General features: G+C 31.4%; 2 protein-coding genes across 2 annotated transcripts; both read right to left on the reverse strand.

The window, feature by feature from the left end:
• Positions 1-2,603: 2,603 nt before the first annotated feature.
• Positions 2,604-13,540, reverse strand: LOC137820633 (protein ALTERED SEED GERMINATION 2). The gene is made up of 20 exons (XM_068624806.1): positions 13,328-13,540; positions 13,056-13,124; positions 12,540-12,617; positions 12,030-12,164; positions 11,839-11,949; positions 11,557-11,685; positions 10,633-10,748; positions 10,433-10,550; positions 8,322-8,427; positions 7,438-7,583; positions 7,141-7,308; positions 6,903-7,013; positions 5,487-5,598; positions 4,957-5,279; positions 4,587-4,677; positions 3,855-3,950; positions 3,693-3,763; positions 3,481-3,608; positions 3,035-3,115; positions 2,604-2,861 (listed from the first exon to the last, which is right to left on the reverse strand). Exons 1-19 carry the CDS (start codon positions 13,397-13,399, stop codon positions 3,037-3,039), a joined length of 2,259 nt encoding a protein of 752 aa, XP_068480907.1. The 5' UTR covers positions 13,400-13,540; the 3' UTR covers positions 2,604-2,861; positions 3,035-3,036.
• Positions 13,541-23,510: 9,970 nt separating this feature from the next.
• Positions 23,511-26,890, reverse strand: LOC137823160 (transcription factor bHLH143-like). The gene is made up of 4 exons (XM_068628309.1): positions 26,686-26,890; positions 25,725-26,327; positions 25,461-25,615; positions 23,511-25,350 (listed from the first exon to the last, which is right to left on the reverse strand). Exon 4 carries the CDS (start codon positions 25,331-25,333, stop codon positions 24,248-24,250), a length of 1,086 nt encoding a protein of 361 aa, XP_068484410.1. The 5' UTR covers positions 25,334-25,350; positions 25,461-25,615; positions 25,725-26,327; positions 26,686-26,890; the 3' UTR covers positions 23,511-24,247.
• Positions 26,891-27,969: the final 1,079 nt, after the last annotated feature.

Raw genomic sequence — 27,969 nt, forward strand, 5'->3', positions numbered from 1 at the left:
TGCTACAATGTCAAACAACCGATTGAAACAACAAAACAACATGTTTTCCACTTCTTTAGAAAACAATCTTTTTAAAAAAGGTTTTGATTCAAATCAGTTTTAGATTCAAACAAAGAGTAGATTGCACATTTAATCTACCCATAACCCATCCACACAAGCAGCAACTCAGCCTTCTACCAAACACCATGGATTTGAAGACATCAAAGCACAAGATCATCCTTGATCAACACATGACATATTTGTTTTTTGTAGAGGAATATTAAGTCTCTTAGAAATTTGAGTATTTTTCTTAAAACATATGGTATTTTTTTGGTCAATATGTTAATAACTCTACAAGTAGTTTTTTCACCATGGATAATTTTGCAAGATTTTTCACCAAAATTCAACATATTTTTTCTTGTAGTCATGGTTGTTTGCGTTTCAATTATTTAGGAGTGTTTATTTTTGTTGGTGCTCCAAAGTGTCGATTTCTTCAACCTTTGACTGATAAAGTCAAATTGAAGTTAACATCTTTGAAAGGTAAATCTTTTTAGCATAAATGGTCGGATTTAGTTGGTCAATACAATGATTACTGATGAATTTCTAGTTTATAGTTTTAATATGTATAAATGACCTATTTCACTTTTTAACCAAGTTGAGCAGTTGTGTCAAAATTTTATTTGGACTAGTGATATTCTAAAAAAAGACATAGCCACCATGAATTGGGATACAATTTGTTTTCCTCTTGAGAATGAAGGTTTGAAGATTATTAATCTTTGTCTTGAAAATAATGCATATCTTTTTACGTTTGCTTGAAACTTTAATTATAGCAACAAGCCTTGGTCTTTTTTTCTGAGCCAGGATCTTAAATCAAAATACGAGTTTAAAATGGTTTATAGATCCTCATATCTTTGGCCTAGAATTAAGCAGTTTATTGTACTATAGACTTCTTGGACTATTGGTACATATACTTTTTATTAATTTTTTGAATGATAAATGGTGTTCTACTACTTCTTTAGCAAATATTGTGGGGGTTATCTGATGGTGCCTAGCATTCCAGGTATAGTCTCTCATTTTTGGACAAGTTGTGCAATATTCCCTTGTCTTTTACAGCAGATGCCTCATTTTTTGTAATCATATCATGGTTAGGGAGGAACAGGATATTCCTAATTGGATTCTAGATGAGTCTTCACTCTTAAATCGGCTAGGACTTTTTTCTTGGAATCAGGAGTTCCTTGTGGTTGGGGTAAATTCATTTAGCCTTCATCTATTCCGCCTTCCAAAACTCTAGTACTTTGGAAAAAAATTTATGGACGACTTCCTACATATCAACATATTCAAAATAAAGGTTTATATATATGTTCTATCTGTACGCTTTGTAAAAAGCATGAGGAATCTATTTAACATTTATTTTTTGAATGTTCTAATGTTTTGCATATTTATAGTTGGGTTCGACAAAATTTTTTTACTTCTCATTTATCTAATAAGAACGATCTTTTTTTTTATTCAAACTGATGGTAGTCCTTTGGTTAAATTGATTAGGCTTGTTGTGATAAGTTTGTCTATTTGAATGATATGGTGTATGAGGAATTATGCTAGATTTCAGGATAAGATTGAGGTTTCTAGGGCTATTTCGATAATTAAATATTCAACTTATTTAGTAAGAAATTCGCCTAAAGTTTCAACGTGATTAAATTTTTTAGGATTAATACTTTCGTCCTCTTCCTACTAGATGAGAGTTTCTTTCACTGGATTGGATTAAAACTAACACTGATGGGGCTGATAAGGGTATCTTGATTTTACTACTTGTGAAAGTATTTTCCATGAGAGTATGAGAAAGTTTATTGGTGCTTTCTCCGTGTTTCTTAAAGTTCAGACTGTTATGATTGTTGAATTTTATGGAGTTATATTGCGTTTCTTGAAGTTCAGACTGCTATGATTATTGAGTTTTATGGAATTATATTGGAAGAAACTCAAAAGACGGAGCTTACTAATATCTGACTTAAATATGATTCTATCTAGGTTTATGCTGCATTTATTGCCATGACTAATGTTAACATATAGATTTTGGTCTAATCTCTCCATATTTTTTATATTTTCTATTTTTTAATATTTTTTTCATGTGATGACAAATGATTATTATTGTTACTTGAGGTGTCAGCTTAGATGAAATGTCAAGTTGCATGATACCTAAATGTTGCATGATACCTAAATATGAAAGCTTTAAAAAAATAAAATATTATTTATAAGAATAAAATAATTACAAATATTAAAATATATACACATTTGTAAATAGAAATTAAATAATTAAATTAATTATAAATATTAAAATATATGTATTTATTGAAGAAAACAATCAAACACTTAATTTAATTAAAAATATAAAATATCAATTTAAATTAAGATTAAAATAATTTAAAACTAAAATAATCATTTTAGAAACGTTTTTCTCAAAAATAACTACGGATATTGTTATAAAATAAGACAGAATAGGAATAGAATAATTAGCATAACTAAATATTTATAAAAAATAAATAGGAATATAGGCATCTGAGTAAATTAAAAGAAAAGGATAGACTAAAAAAGAGTAAGAAAATTTCTCCCGATAATTTACTATACAGAGATGAAATATAATAAAATGCAATATTTAAAATCAGAGACTGTACAGAATGTACCAAGCAGCTACCATTACAATTAGTTGATTTTTACAACTTTTTCCTTTTTTTTTGTTTTTTGTTTTGAACCATCAACAGTGAAGGAAATAAACACAGTATACCATCTGACCAAAATCAAAGGTCCGGGATAACATCCAGGATTTATTTTCAACTTCCCAAATTACCCTTCTTTAAGGATGTCAAAGCTCGTACCCACCGGTCACAGATCTGCATGCATGTCAACACTTATCAGTCAACCAAATAGAGTACCGTACAATGCTACTAAGGTTCAGTGATTTAACTTGCAAGACAAAAGCATATGAAATACAATTCGACTGATGTTGTCTATGCTGAGAACATAGTTGAGACGGCACCAAACATATTAATGAAAGTTAGCAAACCTTTAGCTTTGAGCACATTCAAATGGACGCAAGCGTAACGAACCCTCAGGAAAATCGTGCATACCAAACGGTTCAAAGGGCCTGCAGAGAACAAAATCACTACTTAACCCAAAAGATCTCCGAATAGTTGATTCTTTCTGAAGACACTAGGGATAGGCCAATATAATTAAGCATATCAGTGTAACACAAATAAAAAACTAATAATGAATCTTATCAAACTGTCAAAGATGAGAAGTGCAGCCTGCCTACTTCATAATACTTGGTTTAAATCAAGATCTTATCAAATAAGTGATCTCTAAAGGTGGTGAGTAATATAGAAAATTGGACATGTATTTCAAAAAAGCATCCCAATATTAAGAGAAGAATGACCGACTAAAATACAAGTCATGTTCATTACTATGCATTGCCGCCATCAATTAATAAAAAATTATGTCTAAAATTCTTACAGTATAGAATTACGGCTACGAGATAACTTTTGTTGATTGCTTTCCATAGCAGCCAACACATCACCAGTTTCTGGTCCGGCTGAACCACCAGCTACAGAAGATGGAACAGGAGCACTTGGAGTCCATATCTAGAATAATGTTCAGAAAGCTTCAGAGATTGAAGTTTTTATTCCATTCAAGAAATACTAGCATCATATAGTCACCATTCTCACCTTTATTGTGCTATCAATCCCACTGGTTGCGACAACAAAATCAAATGGATGGCATTGTATACAATTTACAACTGTAGCATCAGGAAGAAAACAACAGCTACAGACAACCAAAGAAAAGAAGACTAAATAAAACCTGAAAATCATAAGGAAAACAGTGTTTACCAGATCCATCACCATTTAGAATTTTTATGAGTCTACCAGTACGCTTTTCCCAAATAAACCATCTGCCATCATCACTTCCACTGGCAACATACTCTCCTACAAATAAACATTTGAGATGATCTTGAACAAATTTCCGACTGTGCCAGACCAACTTTTAACTCAAAACTAACCGCTTATGTTAGGCTCGTGCCTCAACAACAAAATAAAGTGAGGAAGGTGTACAGAGAGGAATAAAGAATAAGATAGGGAGAGAATTAGTCTATTTTATATAAATAAGGGGTCAAGAGGGCTGAAGGTAGTCTATTATATTTTCCATTGTGGCTTATGATTTAACATCTGAAAAACCATTAGTTAGGATATTTATGGATTCTTTACGGTTTTTCGACAGCCTCCACTGCATCCACATACATAGATTTTTTTTTTCTTCCCATTTCAGCAATTGATATTAAAACTATTAAAGCCAACTGGTTTTAGTATATATACATTTCTCCTGTGCAAACAATATAAAGCAATTGTTTAAGGGACTTAGCCCATAATTTATGTTATTTTGTTATTGATTCTCTTATTATCTTCATCTATAAATAAACACCCCTAAGTGTCTATTTTATAGAAGGAATAGCAACCAAAAGGAAACGGAAGAAAAAAAATATTTTATATTTGGTTGGTATATTAGGACTCGCTATGCAGAACCAATTCTAATTTAGAAAATCACATATGAAAGAAATAACAGACCTCTTAGACCAAGAAAACTGGCCTGTTTTATGTCCGTCCCAATATTGCAGTGGCCAATAAATCTACGTTTCATATCAACAGCTGGTTCAGGCTGCAATATTAACAATAGAATTTTTTTTATCCAAAATGTATAAGTAATTTAATATCAGTTCATTAGGTTGCAATTTGAATGTTGTTGCACCATTTCCACATAACACTAACCATTACATTCTAGGATTGTGCATTAGAACCAATAGAGAGAAAGAAAAATAAAATCAAATGAAGCAATTACAAAAGCCCAGGAAATAAAATTTAAAGAGAGAAATATTTTATGGATCATAGTGATGAGAAATCACCAACAATTATTAAATTTGAAGATAGTAATATGTACCAGATAACAAGGTGATTCACATGGGCCACTAGCACCTGCATTGTCTCTAGAGTCACCTCTCCGGTGAATTCTAACATTTAAACTTCCATGAAGAATATTTGAATCGAGATCATGTGCCTCGTCACCAGATATTGATGTTTCAAAGTCCAACTCCAACTCCTCATCGTAATCAGAATCATCCCTGTCTGATCTTGGACCATCTTGTGGAACATCACCATTAGCCTCGGGACCATAGAGTATGTCACTTAATGATAGTATTCTTCCACCTCGAATGTCAGACCTAGATGCACCATCATTGGCCTTGCTATTTTTTTCAGCTTCGGCTGTTAAACCAGTTAGGTCCAACATAAAATATTAAAAATATAGTACATAATTCGGATCATAAAGAGAAATATTTGAAAATAGATTTTTTCTTTAGCAGTTATGAAAATAAAGTAACTGTTAAGTACTCTCTATCTTTGGTTGACAAAAGCAAAATATAAAGCTTGTTTCAGAACCACAATGGGTCACAAACTTCTTTTAGGCAATACCTAAAGCAATATCCTTTTTCACATTCTCCACTCTTTCTGCAACTTCAGATTTGTGTGGGGCCAGTGAATGGGAAGCAACAGCAAAATCCAAAGCATCTTCATGTCTACCCAACTACAACGAAATAACATTAGTATAATGGATTTTAAAACTTAATAGGCAGGTTCTACTATAAAAGGGTATACATGACAAAAAAATGGCATGAAGTCAAAAAGACCCATACACAAGTCCCTCCAGGCAAAAAAAGGCAAAACATAAACACATACTTTAACTGTTATGTCAAATATGCCTTCAATCTCAGTTTTCTTTTAACAAAGGCACAAACTTTTTGAAATCCTGTACAGATATTCTTTAAAATTTTATCAAGTTGGGGTTGACACCTATAACATCAATTGAAGATATCACAGATAAACTGGTCTCAATTTCAAAATACTCTTTGGTTTCTCTGTTTCCTTCTGGGTTTCAATAGGGTTGGTAAAACAATTCTATCCACAAGTAAATTCATCCCTTTCATACATTGGATCAAATCCATCCATCTAATTTTATAAATGGATAACGATCCACCTATTAGTTATCAAAATTCAATGAATCCTCCTATCAATACGAAACAGATTAAAATTAATCCAATCAATTTTTTCACAACTAAATCTTTCTTATATGTACTTTTCTTAAAAGTTTAAAAAAAATGAATTTGTCTCAATTTATTTATTAAAAAGTTTTTCAAAAATGTTTCAAAATTTATTTTAAATTTTTGAAAATTTGTACTTTTAGATATACATCCATGAAAAAAAATGTTAATGGATGTAATGGATTGAATCTTTTCTTAAATGGATCAGATTGTTAATGGATCAAAATGGACAAATAGATTTTTTGGTATCCAAGCCTTCCAGTTTACCACCCCAAGATTTCTATGATCTTGTCTCTTCATGCTTTAGTTGCAATTTTCTTATCTACAGCAAATTTTCAGTAGTTGAACTATCTTGTTTCTCACCTGCCATCCTAGTTGGCAGGGGAATGTTACAGATTTTAAGATTTTAAGTTTTATATCCCTTTGCTAGTCCCACCCCAATACCCAAAGACATTAATAATAATTGATATCAATAACAAGTATTTCTGCCTAAATTATCTCTCCCATTTTCACTACTACAGCAACCCTATGCAACCAAAAAACAATTTTTTCCATGAAGATAAAAACAGAATACACGTGCTCAAAAAATCCTTTCACTATCAATTTCAATCTTGTATAAGTACATTTCCATTTTTCGCTTTTATGAAGCTTTTGTTTCTGCTAACAAACAAAAAACTATACACTCTGACATCATATTTTAAATAAGAGGCTTAACGAGTCTCAAAAACCAGTATAATGCATTATTTCAAAGTGAACATTTTCAAATTTGAAGTTCATACAATAAAATTACCTGTGACAGTGCTTCTGACATGTAATACAGTGCTTTGTAGGAGGAATTATCAATTTTTCTAGCAGCATAGCAGTCTCTTATAGCCATATGCGCATCATTTTTCCACTCCCTCTGGATCAATAGTGGAAAATTCAAAACATGTCAGTCCAGCAAAAATGATAAAAAAACTAAACTGAAAGGAGGAAAACAAAATGCCAAGACCGAAAATAACAACAACAATAATAATAATAATAATAACCTTGATCAATAGCGCAGCACGAGTGCACAAGCATTCATGTTTCAGTGCAGACCCAATGATATGGCTATAGCCATCCAAAACGTCATTACATGCCTCAATTCCATAATAGGGCGTCCCATTGTCCAATGATTTCTTAGCATATTTTATCAGTTTCGTGCACTTGTCAAGCTGTAAAACCCAATTAGTCAAGAAAAATATTATGCAAAACTAAAGTGACATCTCTTAGTTACAGCCCTTATCTGCTGGAAAAATATACGTAGGCATTCACCATCCCCCAACAAAATAAAAACTGCATACCTTTGCAGCAATGTTCTTTTTAATAGTAAATCCATTAGGGGAGACATTAGACACACAAGACTGCAACTCTGTCCCATTAATTGTTGGAGAGTAAGTCATCATCTTTGATACGTCTCCTGAAGCATATTGCATCTCATTCACTCCAGCTGCATAATGAAAAAAAATTAAGTACTGTCTCCCCTTTAAAATCTGCATAAACATAGAAACCATAACATAACAGAATGGGAGTTACTTCAGTAACACAGTTATAGATAGTTGAGAGCATCCAAATCCACACCATAATAAAAACTTAGAAAATAACTGACACATCAACGAAAACCTGTCGGCAAATGAAATAAGTACTGCCTTCAAAAGGATTATTTAATAAATTGGAACTTCTGTTTAGGTCTTCAAAAGATGCATTGTGAGTTCCAGTTGAAAAACCTAAACAAAGAGTCCAAAATATGCAGGATCCACAAGTAGCTCACATCATGGAAGACATCAAAGTGAAACACAGTATCAATTAGCCTCTTAAAAACACAAGAAAAAATAAAAAAATAAAATAAAGGATATTCACTGTTAAAGCTTCATTCCATTATTTATTTAGAGTTTCAATATTTTTTAACAAAAGTTCATATAACAACACATTAGACTTATGTATCTGATAATGTGACTTAAAGGTTACAACTAAAACAAGCATAGCGTAACCAAATAAAATGACACTGCAAGAAAAATGTATCCCTTTCCACCCATTCATAAAGTAAACTATCAGGAAGTTAAAGAACTTCTATAATTTATCCATATCTCAAGTTGAAAAAACAAATAAAAACATATTATGTTATACTACTACTGAAAAACAAATAAACAAGGAGTGAAGAATCAAGGTTCAAAGCGATACACTTTACCATGATTTACATTCATCAGGTAAGCATGCTCTCCACTATAGCTGAGGAGAACCTCATGTCCATCAGGACTGAATGTAACATGAGTTAAGTGTAAGCTTGGATGTCCCTGTAAAAAAGATACAATTTGAGAGCAAAAACATTTGGCTTGAAGTGTTATAACTACTTACATGTCCATAACACACCATATACCAAGGTGGAAATGTGAAAGCAAATTTGATAAAACCTAGAACATGTAGGGCATTAGGGATGGAGAATGAAAAATTAACATGTAGGGCATTAGGCATTTTGCAGAATAGAGATAGGAAATACTAATGATATTTGCAACCTGAGCAGTTTTTTAATACATGCATACTCCTATGTATCTTAAGTTCATTTTCAAAAAACACCTGTTTAAAATTAATAATATAACCAATATCCAAAGAAAAAACTGTCACCACTGTCATTTCCTTCATGAGACACTAATATTTCCCTGAATACCACCATCTCCTGAGACATAAATATGCCCAACCCATGTGTAAAAATACTTTTGTTTAGATTTATGATGAGAATACACAAAGGTTAAGTAGGTGGCATTCAACACAGTATCAATCCCAGTTAGCCCTCTAGAATGAAATAGAATTCCCAATTTTGTGGTGATATTGCATTTCCTACAACAATCATGAAACATGTAAGGTTCTCAAACTCAAAAGTTTATGCAAACTCATGGATACACTTCAAAAGGGTTAGGTATATGCGATGAAAAAAATCTTGATTGAATTTTAAAACAGTGCATGAGCTTTATATATATATATATATATATATATATATATATATATATATATATATATATATATATATATATACACACACACACACACAAATACAAAGGTCTCTAGCATCTTATCTTCTTGTAACTAAACAAAATATTTTCTACTAACTCGACACTCCCTCTCAAGTAGGTGAATAGCTATCTATCATTCCCAACTTACATGCAAGATCATGAAATCATTATGTGGGAAGACCCATGGTAAAACTAAAGCCCATATGAGATGTAACAAGCAATGACAATGCCATCCAGTTTTTCTTGAATGAAGTGTCAGTCTGTCTCTATGCTTGGTCTTATCATGCTCAAATGGGTTGCGAGCAATGCTAATAGCTGATTTATTATCACAATAGAGTCATAGGTTTTTCACATTTCACTTTAAGATCATTCAAAATAATTTTCAACCTTTACAACTCACACCATGTGTCATAACTCAAACCTTGCAACTACTTTTTGTTTTTTTCTCCTTCTCCAAATCACCAAGTTTCCGCCTAAGAATTCAACCTTCACACTAGACACACTAGACCTTGCAACTACATTTTGTTTTTTGACTTCTCTAAGTCACCAAGTTTCCACCCAAGAACATGCAATATCCCAAGGTGGACCTCCAATATGTAATTGACCCTACATAATCTGCAGCAGTGTACACCTCCATATTTATTTTTCATTCCTCTTGAACAACAATCCCCTTCTTAGACCTGTCTTCAAATATTGAAGGATTATGTTCATTAGATCATGCATGAACTGAGTGACTACACTCACAACATAAGTTATGCCAAGTCTAGTGTGGGCTAAGTAAATAAGCTTCCACACAAGTCTCTAATATTGACCTTTATTCACGTGACATCTCCTTTGAGGTCAGTGTGGGTGACTCTCATTTGTGATAACCAAGTTGCTTTTCATATTGCCTCAAATCTAGTATTTCATGAGATGACCAAACATATCAAGATAAATTGTTACTTCGCTCTATAAAGATACATTACCACTTTGTTAATTCCACTGACCAATTGGCACATATCACCAAACCATTGAGGGGCTCTAGGATTGACCATATATGTAACAAGTTCAATGCATATGATTTATATGTTCCATCTTCAAGGGGGTGTTAGACATATTATACATATATTTCGTATATGGGCTTGGGCCATCCTTATTTAATGCTTTGTATGATATACATATATATGTTCATCATTTGTGCTTACACACACTAGAGGATTCTATCACATGAATATATGTCTTTCCTCTCTATAAGAACAATATAAACACTTCAGGAATTGATAATCACATATAAGTCAAGCCAGTGACTCACACGATCAGAAAGATGCATTGGACAAAAATAATTAACGCAAGGAGGAGGAGACATTATTTTTCGACAGGAGCTAAGAGGTGGCAACATCCTTCTATCATATAAGCGTGCAAAGGCATCACTACAAGATATAGAAAGTCTAACATCAGTTTTGAAATACAAGGATGAATTAATTAACATAATTAATCAACAGAAATATTTACCTCCCACCAACAAGGACCAAATATGGCCTAGTTGAACTAATATCAAAAGACTTTAAAGAAAGGACTTGTTTAGGAGGATCGGCAAGTGATCTTTTAGATCCACTTCGTAAGTCAAGCTGACATTAAACATGAAAATCAGTTAATTAAAAAAAATACAAGGATTCCAACTGTAGAAAACAGTGATCATAGTTAATCAGCTAACTTACAGTACAAAACTACAAAAACTACACCCTAGGAAGATTGTTAACACATACTGACTATTACTAGAGCCATTTAATTTCCAAATGTTTAAGAAAAGGAAATAATGATAGCATCATGAGATCAAAGATGCAACCAAGATCTCAAGCATAGAATTAACAATTCCCTTGAAAAATGCCTTAGTCATATAGGTTTCCCATGTGCACTTATAGTTAGCAATCTACATGAAAAATCAAATTAAAAATTTGATCCCTCCCCTCCATCCAAGTGCAATTTTCCATTAATGTAAAATGTATAATAAATAAATATAAAAAAACATTTTCTTATTAAAAAAAGGCGGATAACGTGGAAAATTTAATCACGTGATTACATCCAACATTATTACAAATAAGAATATCCTGCTCAAACCTACCTGCTGGTGAAAAGACTATAATGGGATGTTTTCATTTTAATGAAAAAGAATCAGCTTATTGATGAGACAAACATAAATGCTACATGTTGCTTCAGATGCTCTAATAGCAGATGAATTATTCTCAGCAAACCAATTGGTAATTTGGTAAAATCAAATATTACAGAAATGGAGGATAATCAGTTTTCCCAAATCACATATATGTATGGAAGAGATGTAAATTTTAAATTTACAATTCAACTCAGATGTTCATACCAGACAAGGTTCAATTGCATCAAAACAATTAAGTATGAATCCAACTGAGTTAAACCACTTACAAGAATATTTCGACACTCTTGGTGTGAAGACCCAGCTGGAGGACAAGAGGTACCTTCCCGAAAATCATGTTGTCTAAGGGTCCCATCTTCACTAGCACTCCATACTATATTAGGATTGCCTTCTTCAACCTGAAAAAAAGAATAAGAAAGACATGAAAACCAACAGGATACAGATTAAATTAAGCATTCCTACATAGATTTTGTTTTATTTCCTTTAACCTCATTGATGTAATGCTATTCAAACTATGCTAAATTGGTAAATTATTGGACCACATAACTTACAGCCAATTTCTTGACTCTTCGAGCATGGCACTGATAAAGTGCAGATGGAGCAATGATTGAATTGTCGCTAGATCCACTTCCACTTAAGCGAGACAAGTTAAATAACCGGACCTGACAAAATGAAAAATAAATGAAATAAGAAAATTAAAACCGCATTACTTATTATAAATATTGGAGAATCACAATACTACTTCAGCATCTCCAGCTCCAGAGGCTACAAGCTCATCAGAAGTTTCTGGTATAAACTTGGTACAAAATATATTTGCAGTATGTCCTGTCTCAATTGAATGTAGAAGTTTTCGTCCAGAATAGCTCCAAATATTGATCTGCAAAATTTCAGATAAACAATTATTTGTCTTGATTTGCACTTATGACTAAACTTATCAAACTACTCATGACTCAATAATTGTAAATTATAAAGCTAAATTATATCAGACAAAACAATCAAAGAATTTTTCTAAGTAATTTGATGCTTTTTTTTATAATTGTCTATTTTGTTTGAAAATAAATCACAAACAACTGAGAGAACTAGATGCAAGCACGGAAGAAATGTCAAAGTCTTCAGTAGATGTAGAGTGCAAAAGGGAAGTAATAGGATCATGGACAAAGAAAATAATTTTAGTTCCCATTTTGTTAAATCTTATGGCTACAATATAGTAGATGAGACTAGAATACAAATGCATTCAAAATAAGTGGCTTACCCGAGTATCATCGGATCCGGATATCAACAATGAACCATTCGAATTCCAAGCCACCGCATTGACACATCCAAGGTGGCCCTATTCAGATCAGGAGCAAAAATATACCAGCGAAGTCAACAAACAAAAATAAGCAAACAACTGTATGGATAATGCTATTCAATAGATGTACCATCATATAAAGTTTTACATTGCAAACCGTTTTTAAATAAAACATTAAATATATCATACAACCTTGGTCAAAGACATGATAAGTATGAATATAAGTGCATTTCTGTGCATTCAAAATATACAAATATAAAGTGATAGAATCACTAAACCCGCAAGTGACGATAAAACAAGAAATCAAGATGAAGATAAGAACACCTAATTTCGCATTTCTTAACTTGCCAATAAAAAGACACAGATGTATATGATCGAATCACATTTTGAAAGAATATTCACACGCTATTCCAATTGCATGTTCACATATGACAGAAAGTACTACGATGCCGGAGTAAACTAAGATGCGTTACCAACCTCTAACTCTCTTTCTTGAGAAAGCCTCCGAACGAGAGAGGAATGAGTCTGCAAAGTGTGATTAACATCCTAAAGAAAACAAGAGGAACATGCACGTGGTCAAGAATCATAAGAAATCATAAGATACGGCAAAAATCTTGAACGGAAATCAGAGCACGGCTTTCATCGAAAATCGTCATGCTCCAGATTGAGAATCGGAATTTGCAAGAATCTCAATCGCGTGGTGTGAAGACGCTTTGAATTAGAGTAATAGGGAAAATGAAGAAGAATACCAGTGGAGAGTGAAGATATCGTGAGTCAAGAATCGCGTGTATGTTGCCATCGCGAAAGGGAACGGAGTCCATGGCGGTGTTTGGCTGCCGTGAGAGAAAGTTATAGTAAGCAATTACTCCCTCACTCGGTCACTCCGTGAATGTCATCAATCGTTCCAAACACTTCTTTTCTCTTCTCTTCCAGGTTTCTTTTTTTTTACAGCCAGTCTTGAATAAAAAGAAAGTGTAACAGTGACAGCATAAATAAATAAAAATTATAGGTTTTTAATTATCTATAGGTTTTTATTATAACTGTTTTATTTTATACAGTTTTTTCCTATTTTATTCTTATTTTATCATTTTATAATTATTTTATTTCGCATATATTCGTATTTTATATTTTTATCATTTATATATATATATATATATATTTATATTTAATATTAAAATTTAATTAAATGAATATGAATACAAATGAAAAGGTACATAAATTATTTAATTGTTTATTGATGTATTATGATAAACAGAGTAAACTTAATAGTTAAATTTTCGCAATATGGTAAATTTATAATTAATAAATTTAATTTTAAGTTTACAAGTGTCATGCACTATAGTAAAAGAATTTTAAAAAAATCATACAATATAGTTTTTATCTCTTTTATTTAATTACAAGTAAAATATATATTAAATAAATTTAAATTTATAACACAATAAACATAATTATATTAAAACAATTATATTTAAGATTTGTAAATTTTGTTGTTACTAATATAAAGAAATATAAATAATGAATTTTGAACGAAAAAGAAAATGTGTTTTTTTCAATGAATTTTGATAACAATTTTTTTTAAAACTAATATACTGTCATAGAAAGCAGTTATCAATTTAAAAAAAACAATTTTTTTTCATATCTTCTCCTTTTTTATTTCTTCTTCTTATTTGGTTTACTGTTACTAAATCTTATGCAATATATTATATTTTTATTATTTGTATATAGTAGAGATTTAAGTAAAATTTTATAAATATTTAATCAATGTAATTTATTCTTTTGTAAAACTAATAAATTTAAATTTAAATTTTGATTTTATTAATATGAATAGTTAAATTGCATGATTTTTAGTAAAAATTTAAAGAAATTGGATTTTATATAGTAACTAGATCTGTCAATAATTCAAATAAACGACAAACTAATATTTAAAATCAAATAAAAGATATTATTATTCACGTATTTATATTAAGAGTGCAGATTTATAATTTATTTTAATAAATACAAATATATTATATCTATATATAAAAATATTCCTTTTTATAAGAAATTTAAGAATGATATTATAGTTTTGTTTTGAAAACTGTTTTTCCAAAACAAAATTACATAAGTAAATATATATAAATTATTTAGTTTTTCTCTTTTTTCTACTGTGGCTTATTAAACAACTTTCTGTTTTTTTTTCTTCCACTTTCATTATGATTTTTTTTTACTTTTTATTTATTTCACGTTGTAATTCAAATAAATCATAATACTTAATAATCTATTTTTTTTAATCTTATGAGAATAAATAAATAAAAGTTATAAATTTTTAAAATTAAAAGAACGATATGTTTTTATATCATTTGATTATTGTTATAATTTAATTAATGAAAATATTTGTTAATAATAATTTATTTTTTTAATAATAAAAAAAAATCCCAAATATCAATCTTTAATTTTATTTGGTCTTCCTTTAAAAAATAATTTAATATTTTTTTTCTTTAAAATACACAAACTAAAAATGCTGTGTTTCCACTAGTTTAATTATAAAATAGAATAATAGGATGTGAATGAGATTTGTTTGGGTATATGAAGGTGTGAAGGAGTAGATGTTGCGTTATATGTAAGCGCCCTTGGTGGTGGCAATGGATGATTGCCACCTCCTTCACTTCTATAAACACTTTAACTTAAATACTTCACAAATTAAAAATTTCACCACATTTTCCCTTTTTAAGAATTTTATTTTCAGATATATATTTTTATTTGACAAAAAAATTATATTCTAAATTATTATAATTAAAGTTACCTGTATGGCATAACACAATGGTCACTTCAGTTTTATTTTGGTTTACATATTTGGACAAATTGGATCAACTACAAAATGTTTCATAAATTAATACAATATGGTATAATTTAATTATATACTTCAAGCTTTAACTCCTAATTCTAAATTAAGACATCTTGCAGAAATCATTGATAAATTTAAGAGTATATTTTTATAAAATTTCTCCATAAAAGTAACATAAAATTTAAGACACTTGATATTATGCCGTTTCTATTATAGTAATTACTATTTCAGATTTTTATTTTTTTTTAATTTCATTACGTTATTTTAATTATTATTTTATTTAATTTTATTTGATTATTAACAAAAATACATATTTTTACAATAAAAAACATTTTTTTTATTTTTTAATTTATTATAATATATATATATATATATTATGTTACAGTAAAAATTATATGATTACTTTTTCTTCGATCTTTATACCATTTTTAAAATTTATAAAAAATAAATGTTTTTAAATTAAAAAGTTATTTATATTCTTATTTTTTATCAACATGTAAAGATATAATGTAAAACATATAAATGTTTGTATTTTTTTATATTATTAATTCTATCGATTTTTTAACAATCTTTATCGACACTTTTTTCTTTACTTAAGTTTAAGAGTGGCAATGTGGGTTGGAAAGGGTGACTAATTATTTCATTTTTATTTAAATAAAGAAAAAATAATTTTTTGAGTTTGTCAACTCATTGGATTGTAGGTGAGAGGAACAAGTCATCAGTGTGTCTTCTTTTATTTATTGTGTTTTTGAATAATATATATCATATTTTTAAAATAAATTCTGATAGAATGTATTTATTTCGATATTAGATTTAATCAAATTATTTTGCTGTATACAGATTAAAAAAATAACCCATCCACTTACTATTTTATTTTTAAGAATTGAATTTTACACACATTTTTATTATTATTTTTACTATATTCTAATGAAAATTTATGAGTGGTTATTAATATCTAATTTCATAAAAAAACTTATTTACATTAATTTTTTTATATAATTTGATTGATTAAAATATCATTGAAATTTATTTTATTTTGTTATCCATTAAACCTTTTTAATTGTAATATTAAAATTTAATTTAATTTAATTTTATTATTGTTTTTATATTTTATTGTAAAAAAATATAACCATCACTATAATCAGATAAATAGGTCCGAAAAAAAAAAGCAAAAGAATTTGTTAGAAAAAAGATTTAAAAGTGATACCATTCTATAACAATTGCTTCTTCCTGCACCTCTATCACTTCTTCATCCACCTTCCTAAACTTTGAAATTTCCAAAATTATCCTTAGATAAAAAGATAAAAATATAAGCAATATTTTACACTACAAATTACATAATCCAGAAGTGGTAACAGATTACTTAATTCATAACATATTTAACAACGCACAATACTGAATTACGTAATCCATAACTTATTTAAGAAAATAAACCTACTAGATTATATAATCCAGAAATCAAAATTATCACTTTTAGATTACGTAATCTATAACATATTTAACCACTAACAATACCGGATTACATAATCCAAAACTTATTTAAGAAAATAAACCTTTTAGAGACTTCCAGATTACATAATCCGAAATGTTTATTTTCTTAAATAAATTGTGGATTATGTAATTCGATATTGTTATTGGTTAAATAGGTTTCGAATTACATAATCTGGAAATGATAATTTTTGACTTATGAATTACGTAATCTGTAATATAAAATATTGCTTCTATTTTTATCTTTTTAATAATTTTGGGAATTTCAAAATTCATGGAGGTGACTAAAGAAATGATGGAGGTGCATGAAGAAACAATCTTCTATAAACAGACAAGTTATTAATTTAGTCCATATAACCTATAAGTGTCAGTCCGGCCCGATCCACTTTTGGCGGCCCAGCAACGGGCCAACTGACCCCTGTTGGGGTGTTTCTTCCTACACCCTACATTTTTCTTCTTAGACCACTATATTTTTCAAAATATCTAAATTATCCTTAACATTTTTGGATGATTTCAGAATATTGGGTGTTCCGTAAGCAAAAAGTATTTTAAAATAGAAAATTAAAAACAAAAAAATCATTCTAAAATATCCTGGCAGTTTCTTCCTGCATCCCTACATTTTTCTTCCTACTCCTCCACAATTTTGTAAATTCCGAAACTGACCCCCACAATTTCAGGATCTGAGAGTGTGCTACGGATTCATCAATCCAGAAGTGAATCATGTTGCATTCTGGATGAGGGGGTGTTCTGGAAGCAAAGTTTGCATAAATTATTGATTTATGGATTGCTGAATTTGGAAGCTTAATTTCTATTACGGATTGGTGGATCTGGAATGATTTTTTTCAATTATGGATTTCTGAATTCATAATGCATATTTTGAATTACGGATTGACGGATCCGGAATGGTTTTTGGATGTTTTGCATTTTTTATTTTGGATTAACACTATCATTCATGTATTACCTGAAGCATCAATATGGGAGATTACCGGATGTGTCAATCCAAAAATTTAGTGGAAGCGCCCATCCGAAAATTTACCAGATTTCATAATCTGGAATACAAAAAAAATAAATGTACAATTTATATAGGGACACTTTTGTCTTTGCTTAACCTTGTGGAAGTGCATGAAGAAAAATGTAGGGGTGCAGAAAGAAACTGCCAAATATCCTTTCTATAACACATTTTTTTTAACTTTTTAAATAATAAATCCATGATTCAGAAAATGTGTGTCGTATATTTTAAAATGATTAGAGACTGTCATTTTCAGGAACAGGTCTGTCCTTTCCAAGAACAGGTCACAGACTGTCATTTCTACAAATAACATACATTACCAATTCTAGAATAATAAAAAAAAAGACTAACCTTCTTTTCCAACGTACCATGCTTCCAAAAAATCTAGTTACCACGAAATTGTCGTCGAAAACCACACAAGTCCACTAAAAATACACCAAAATCAAGAATAAACGGAAGGAAATTCACCGTCCCTGTTTGCTCTCAACACTATCCATGAAAATGCAGAGAAGAAATGGTCTGCGCTGACTTTGGATTTTTGAAAGTCTCAGATTAATTTTGTAAATTTACATGAATGTAGGGGCGCAAAAAAAAATAAAAAAATTATACGGGTGCAGGAAAAAACTCCCCCATTTTATCACCCTACCTAAGCTTACTCCATTTTCATCGGATCGGAAAATGTGAGAAGCTCGTTCCATTTTGATCTTTTTGGTGTGAGTTTTAACCTCCCCTCTCCATACAAACAAGCTTTGTCTCGATATTGAATTTTTAAACTTAGTATTTAACCAATAATTGTTTTAATTAAAATATGTTTAAAACAAATTAAAATAATTAATTAATAATAACTTTCTGCTGAACAAAACACTGTTTTTACCCTATATGCAGTCAAGATGCATTTTTTTTTTCATTATTTTATATATATATATATACTAATCCAATGTTCTAATCCTAAATATAAGAGATAGTATCGGTAGAATCATTCACCGATTGTTTCAATATGTTTAATATAGTCTTATATCACTCAGAAGTCGAGATTAATAGTAGTTTAAATGTCCATTTTTTCATTAACCTATTAAAAAGATAAAATCGTGACAAAATTTCAAACTTCAAAGTAGATAGATGCGATGATTGACTTAAAATGTATCCCAATGATTTATACTGTGTTTATAGAACATTAAGATCACTTTCATAAAATAGATACATGTTTCTAAAATTGAGGGGTTTTTAATAGTAATCTGTATTAATAGAAATGCCCTTGAAGAAATGCCAGGGTGAGAATAACATGCATCTCGATAGAAATATTATATGTAAATTAAATTTGTGAGTAAAAGATCACCTAAAATTAAAAAGGCTTCGTGATTAAGCATGGTAATGCAAACTCGATTTGATCTTTCCCACCTCTGATTGGTGTATAAGCCGACAAGCCTCCATAAGCAAGATACTAAAAAACAAACAACATTTTATAAACGTTGGAACAATAGTTTTATTTTAATATTTCACATATTTATTCCATCTTATAAATTTCATATTTACAATAAAATTTAAATTTGTTAAACAAATATTTATATTAAATAAATATTGTACCGACCATTCCTTGGGCATTGTTTATCAATGATAATGTTGGTGCCACGTAAGCGGGTCTCACGAGTGGCGTGAGTTAGTATCTCGCAAAGCACGTTCGTCAATGAGCCAAAGAGTGGTCAAACATCGGTCATCAGGATGTACCAACGTGCAACTAGACAGTGTGGAGAGATCGGACATTCGGAACCCAAACAGTAGAGTTGGGCCACGAGAGGTGGATCCCAGATCACACGCTAGTTACTAGTAAGGGAGAAGCCTAGATCACGAGGGCCCATGCGTGTAGAGTGGATGACGTGTTCAGGCGTAACACAAAGTGTAGAGCCACTAGAAAGATATGACTTGCGAGGGTCACGTTCCAGGGGTGAGTTGCATGCATGACACGTGAACAACTAGGGCATTCCTAGAGGCGGGTGACCCCAAAGATCAGGTGCACGAGGAGGCACCCAGGTGGTCCCGTTAGAGGTTGCACTCCAGTTAGGGACCACATGCGCTAGGTTTTCCTGAAAGTAGGATAACAACCGTGCTAGGCTCGCCCCATCAGAAATGTCCATTTCGGGTAAAGTGGAAACCCTAGTTTCAGTTTATAAATAGTAAGGTAACAAATTTGGCAAGGTATGTTATTCCCTTGTGCTACTTAACACACAGTGATAGTTATACAATTTGGTGTTTCCTAGCCCTAGTACTGACTTGAGCGTCGGAGTGCAAATGACCTCTAGGACGCCCTTTGTCTTGTGTTTTCAGGCATTCACACAGGAACGACACGTACAAACGCAAAGATTCTGGACGAAGGAGTGACGTAGGTGCACGAAGACACTTCGAGTCAACCGACAAGAACAAATGTATTAAAGTTAAATTTTTTATTAATAAGAAAACATAAAAAAATATTATAATATTATAGTTTAAGTTAAATTATCAGTATTTTAAGAGTATTATTATTGTTATTTCATTTCAATAACATTATTGAAATATAATGGATGTTACAAAAGTCAGCCCTTCAATTCTAGCATTAATCCGTATAGATTTTTTTTTTTATCAGCAAAATTAATCCGTATAGATAATAGACTATGTGGAACAAACTTAAACGGATTAACGGATTAGTAAATTAATTTAATAAATATCAAACATGTGTTTGTATTTTTTTAGGAGCTAACGGAAGATTTGCATGACTCACCCACATTTTCATCCTTATTTTCAATCAAAATTATTAGGTTTTAACTTAGATCTATTTTAGTATCCTCATATTACTATGTAATACTATATAAATGTATTTAGAACATAACATATATTATCTGAAATATATTGAATTTTAAAAAAAAGCAATATTAAATATAATATATTTTTCTTCAAAATAAAATATTTATCTTATTCTTCAAAATAAAGTATTTGTCTTATTCTTTACGTGGTTTCTAGACATTTTTTTTAATGTGAAATAGTATAAAAGTTCAATACAACTTTTACATTACCCAATATTTTTCTAATTACTTTATACAACTTTTACTTTTTTTATAAAATTAAGAAAAAAAAACTTTACATTTTTTTATTCAGACTCAATTTTGAAAATGGACGATTTCATCATGACACCCATAAAAATGATTTCATCGGACAAACATAAATGCCACTAAAAAATACTTGCATCGTTCACATCATTTCAAAACCAAGACATTCAGATCACAATAATGTGTTGATTCTATTTTACTTTGGTAAATAATGTTCTCCATCAAAATCAAATTTGTAATGGTTTACAATATTTATCATTCCAAAAAAAACAACGTGAAACACTAGAAGAAAATCATGAAATAGAAATCAATTTTTAGAGACCAAAATAATTAGTTGCAATAGTAACTAAATTAGAGACCATTTTAGAAACTAAACAAAATTTTAGTTTCTAAATTGGTTTTTATTATTGTTAAATAGTTTCTAAATTGATATCTAATTAACAACCAAGGTTTTAGCAATCAAGTAGTTAAAACCTTGGTTGCTAATTAGATACCAATTTAGAAACTATTTAACAATAATATAAACTAATTTAAAAATTAATTTTTTTTTTAGTTTCTAAAATTGTCTCTAATTTAGTTACTGTTGCAACTAATTATTTTGATCTCTAAAAATTAGTTTCTATTTCATGATTTTCTTGTAGTGCAAATTTACGAAACAAACAAATTTGGAAAAAAATCTTACCTATCAAACAAAATATAAGGTGATGTTACTATATAATACTATATAGTCATTGATGTCAAAATAACAAACTGTATGAACATGGAGTAATTACATGGTTTCTTGATCACTTATATGTAATTCTCATAATTCATTGATGCAATTTTTTTATAATGTTTTCTTCTAAGGACCCAACAAATATAATAATGGTGCTTGGATGCAGTATAACTTAATCTCTGTATAACTGTTTTTCCTTTTATAAACATTACACCAAACTAAAAGAATGTGCAGCTTAGTGAATCGCAATGCATGCATGGCACCATTTTACAATCTTGTGTAAAGTAAGTTGAGCATAAAAGTCCCTGATCATGATAGCAAGAGAAAAACCTCATTTGTGATGATAAATTAGTGGAGGAGAATAAGCTTGTTTGAAGCTGAAATTGAATTTCACAAAAAATGAATGCAAAGGAAGAGAGAGAGAGAGAATATGAGAATAGAAATGTGTGATAAGTGATGACCACTTGAGAATTGTCTCTTGAACATTCACTTTCATTATCTTTTTTGAGTTTTATTCGATTCCCTTCCCACCAAACCATCTAATGGAGACTTTACATATAATGTGAAGCACGCCTTCTACTCTTCAAATGTGATGGTTTAAAGTATTCAGACCAACAACTCTTTCTTTAACAAAAAGTAATTTGTTGTTCTGTCCGCAAATGAAACCCCATGCATTTTCTATACCCACGCTTTCTTATCAGACTCTCCCTTACAGGAATATATGCCTCCTTATCCACCAAACCCTTTTCCTACTCTAATTCATTTTTTAAACATAAGCTTACTTCAATTATCACAACATAATTGTTCTATCCTTTTTCTTCAAATATACTATTACAAAGAGAAAATCAATAAAAAAATATTATTGTTTCTAATTGTAATATGATAAAGGATTGTTAACAGATACCACTAAAAATCAATTAATCCTTTCAAACTCAAAAACCATGTATAGTGAAATTGGAACCAATATGTTAAACTCTAGTAGATGTCAATGACAAGAATGATGGAGGGACAGAGCCTCTTTTTTTTTAATTGTGTAGATACAGACCCTTGCATATAATAATAAAACAAATGGGAATTTCTAGAGCACATGTGTGAAGTTATAAATTAAATGTTGACTAAAGGGAGGGCATCCCAAAAAAATGTATTAAAAAGGAAAGGAAAGGAAAAACATGTAGATTCCATTTCAACGAGTTTCTCGTCAACAACTTTTAAACAGGAAAATATGAATGAAAAATAAAATCATTTTTTCTGTAAATTAAAATTACCTTGTAAAAAATTTCTCATGCTTTTTTTAGTTATTTTAATTTAAGAAGAAATATATTTTAATTTTAATCAGACGTTTTGTTTTAAATCTTGACCAAATGTTGCTGAAAGCAATGGTGGACATTTGATGGTGTAGAAGATGAAGCAGGTTGAAAAACACTGTACAAGATTCTTTGTTTTGTTTGATACTTACCCATGCATGACTCATGACTATTCATTCATCACAACCCTCTCTCTCTCTCTCACGCACACATGAATGCACTCCCTAATAATTCAACCAGTGGTCCCTCCCTACCCCTTTATCACCATGGTGCAGGGCATCAATTCTCATCACCATACGAATCATCCAAATAAGAATAATAATTACACGAGCAGAGGCAATTGCAATATTATAAAGCTTTTCCTAACAACGATGTAAAAAAAAATATGGATTTTGAATGTGTTTTCTGCATATTTTTAAAGAGAAACTCTTTACCACTTCCTTATTTGGTTGACAAGGCCGACAGCACTTTTTCATACCATAAATGCGTGCATGCGACGTAAATACAAGCAAAAAGACAACAGTAACACCATCCATAATAAATAACATGCAACCAAAGAGATACATCATCCAATCCTCTTTAAGTAGTCCATAGTCATACACCAATTACGATACACACAATGCAACCCCATAAATGTAGTAAACACAACTCAAAGCAAATATCTGTTTCCTACACTGCTGTAACCATCCAGTGGCACCAAGTTTCCTCCATCTCTCACAGCCAGTGAAAATTTTCTTCATTTGTTTACAACCTACAAAGGAGTAAACATGACAAGGATACAAAAAGAGGAAGCAGGTTTTGGGCCCCATATCAGCATGCACTCGTTTTATGGACCCTTATTTGGAACGACCAACCACCCTTCTCATTCAATGATTCAAAATGCTTCACTTACCATGCTCTGGTGTGAGTGCTACTTTTCTCTTAGACTAAGACACAGACTAATAATGATTCAAAGTCCCTTTATTTTATTGCGCTTCATACACTGAACACTTCCCTCTTTCCTTGAACAATGCCTAACATAGATTAAACTCACTAGTACCAATTACCACTTTATCTACGAGCGCCAATAATTCAGAATATACTCAGTATTTCAAACTTAATACGTTGCTCCCAGCACAAACTCCTTAACAACCACGACCTTGTTCATTTAGCGGACTCCATGAAGTATTAACCAGGCAAAGCAACAGAAGTAACACTATAAAGTACTACTTAGTGATAGGCAAATGACATGTCTGGGAAAGAATTCTCCAACTTACAAGGCATCAAGTCCGAGTGCCTGAGCCTTCTGTTTCAATGATTTCAAGCTGCGTATTGCATCATCCAGGAGCATGACCGGTCCCTTGTCTTTCCCTCCAGGAATTATGCACTGCAGAATGCTCAGAACATCTTGAATCTTCTCCTTTTTCATCTTCTTGTTGCCAGACAGGGATCCACAATTGCTGTTACTAGAACATCTTGATTCTGAGTCATCACCTGTGGCTGAAGATTTGTTCATATTCTGAGAACTGGCGGTATCAATGAGTTGTATGTCATCATAATAACCATCCGATAGCTTCCTCTTCTTGGTTTTCCCAACGGAGTTCGCAACTTTATCCACAGTTTCATCCCTAGAGGTTTTGCAGTTATCATGAGTGGTCATTGTACTAGGAGAGTGCCCAGTGCTTGTAACTTCATCATCATCATCATCATCCTGGGTAGAATAGTCATCACTGTCCGAGTAAAGCAGGGCATTAATTTCTTCTGTGTCTTCATGCATCTCGCTTTCAATGCTAGTTTCATGATTCTCATGAACCTTGTCAGCCAAAGTTGGCTCAGTCATATGATTCAAATTCAAATCTCCTCTAAAAGAAGGTTCATCCCCCTTCCAATTGTTACCACCATGTAGTTTTGAATGCCAAGAAGCAAGGCACTCACAGGGACTCCCAAACCTGGAACTATAAACAACAGTTGTTTGACCAGCCGTCTGGTCAATGACAAGAAATTGTTTCCGTGGTGAGCTAGATTCACCAAATGAAGCAATTTTGTCCCCAAAACCTTTCTCATGGTCAACAGGGGTTTTTCCCTCACCGGTGAAGTTGGGAGCAGGGGTAAATTCTTGTCGAAAGCGAGGCAAACAATAAAACCAACCACCCGGTTCACTGGAATGTCCTAACTGCAACTGGGGTAATAGTGCAGATGACGCAAAAGCTGGCATTGTCTGATATGTAGAAACCATATTTACGCCCGGGTTCATGGCTGCAGACATACCACCTAGCTTCCCTACATCAAGGGGATTCAAATTTGGTGATTGCCATCCTAATTGTAGATTTGGTATCCAGGTTCCACAATCTTCTCCCATTTTATCAGAACAATCACCTAACATTTACAATATACCATAAAAATCAATACAATTGAACGGCTACAATACAAGACATTTTTTTAATGATTGAATGAATGACTAATAACAACAACAACGTAAAATATACCTGAAGAAAAAACGATTTCAACTCAAGAGCTATTTGTTACAAAAGATACTTTGTTTCACGAACAAGGAAAATAACTAAAAGAACCAGCTTAACCCACCGAAACGGAGCAAGGCAAATTACGTCACAGGTTTAAGCAAATGACGGAAATATTCAGCCTGGACAATAGCCAAACACATAAATTAACAGTTATTAATATGTTCCTCGGCAGATCATGTGCACAATATAACGAAAATGTTGGCAATTATACAGAGGTGGATCACATACCTGGCATTCTCTGAGAGGTTGAAAGCATGCTATAACTCTAACTATAATGGTGGAGCTCCCGGCAATTCCATTTTCATGTTTCAATGCCCGAAATCTCGTTTGACTCGCCGCTTGGCACACCATAACTACTTTCCAACCCTCTTCAATTCAAAATGCAAGAACCACACTTTTGCAGAGAACAAGTAATCCGATCAACTCCACCAAGTGCAACAGGTTTTGAATTTTGTTAAACAAATAAACTATGCCCAAATTACTAAACAAACTCCAACAACTAAATACTCCTAGAAAAAGGAAGGAAAATGGTATTTTAGGCTAATTTGTCTTTGGAAAAATTTGCTAATGCTACCCTTCAGCTGATCTGACGGAAGTAGCAAGGAAGAACAACAAAGAAATTGGATCCCATGGAAACTGCTTAAGGAGAAATATGGGGATAGTTTAGATCACGCCGCACAAATTACAGAATCACTTTACAGTACAGATTCAACGAAATCCCTTTGCGAAACACGTCAACAGAAAGACTAAGCCACCACCGCATGCTGTTGTGTCCTTACCCACACAAAGATAAAGTCTCCCCTTCTCCTTTACCCAACCTCACTCACCAACCTGCAACAACATAATTTTCACATCAAAAACCGTCCACTGATTTCTCTTTTCAATACAATCAAAACAAACCACCAAAAAGACTAAAACTTCCAAGGAATCCTGAATCCTACGCAAGTGGGACTCAGTTCAATCCACGAGTAAGTTTCCATTATTGAACTAAACTTTTTCCTTTTAAATCAAGAACAAAAAACCTTAAAATTCCCAAACACCAAACTTAAAAAAGAAAAATAGCCCAACAATTATCCTTTGACCTGGGAAACAAAAAACCATATACAATTCCAGAAGAATTGCTAAGCTAACTATTATTGTAGGAAAGGGAAAGAAAAGCGCAGGGTATGCATAAAATGAAAAAACTTACTTAGAACAGAGAGAAGCAAGAAGAGATGGAAAGTAGAGTTGAATGAAGAAAGTGAGAAATTAGAGAGAAAGAGAGAGAGAGAGAAGAAGAAGAGTGAAAAGGGTGAAAGAGTGGGTGAGGAAGGACAAAGAAGAGAGGAACAAGCGTGAATGGGTACAGCCAAAGTGGAAAGTGGATGTGGAAACTCCAACCCACAAGGTAGCACGGGAGTTGAATTATATAGAGCATGCATTGACATATATGCCCTTGATTGAAGTGCCTCAAATAATTAACTATTAAATTAATAATAGAAAGCCAAAAAAGGCAAAAAAATTATGAGAAGAAGAAAATAATTGTGCTGCGTTGTGGCTGTGTGTGGACTGATATTGATTCATACGTGCGTGCGTGCGTGAGGGTTGAGGAGTGCACGCAAGGTATTAAGTTTACAATGATGAATAATCACAGTAACTTCAATTTAATTCAAGCTTTGTAGGTAGAAAAGAATGAAGATAAAAGAAAAGTGCGTGTGCGAGATGGTTGTATCATGTGAATTGTTTTTTGGTTCGTGATGGGGCCAACTAACCCATGTGTGTTGTTCAATATGGTTGTTCTATAATTTGTGTTCAATATACATAACAAATACTACATGCAATGTCTTTTTTATGTTCCGTCAAAATCCTCTCAGTATGAAGATTACTGAACAAAACATTAACTAATGTTGAATTTTTTTCTTCGTGGAAGAATATACTGTGTTGTTGACTTCCAAAAACCATGACTCAAGCTTAAAATATCTTGACATGTGCAATAGTTTAAGGGTTAGTTTTATTCAATCGTGGCCATTCTCTGCATCATGCATTGGACCATTCACAAAATGCACATATCCACTTTCTATTTCTAATATTCTACACTCTCACTGTCTTCTTTCTATGTTACTTTTACCGTCGCAAAAAGTTAACACTTCTAAATTTCATAAAAAAATATTTTTAGACATTACAAGTCTTTTTTATTTTAAATTTATCTTTTACCGGAACGCTCAAATCTAGATGACAAAATCTACAACCATTGACATATGTAGCTACTCGATCCATTTTATATATTAAGATATTTTTGTCAGCAAGTACCTGCAATTTTAATTAGTATATACCTTTAATCACATGTCAAATAGTTTTCTATTTATTCTATATATATATATATATTTAAGAAATATTTATTTAAATTTTTTCAGTTTCTTTTTCTAGATGTATTTTTATCACTACATTTGAGTACATGGATATTTATAAACTTCGTAGATACTTATATGAATTG

Source organism: Phaseolus vulgaris, chromosome 9, assembly GCF_000499845.2.
Source record: "Phaseolus vulgaris cultivar G19833 chromosome 9, P. vulgaris v2.0, whole genome shotgun sequence".
In the NCBI taxonomy this organism is placed as follows: Eukaryota; Viridiplantae; Streptophyta; class Magnoliopsida; order Fabales; family Fabaceae; genus Phaseolus; species Phaseolus vulgaris.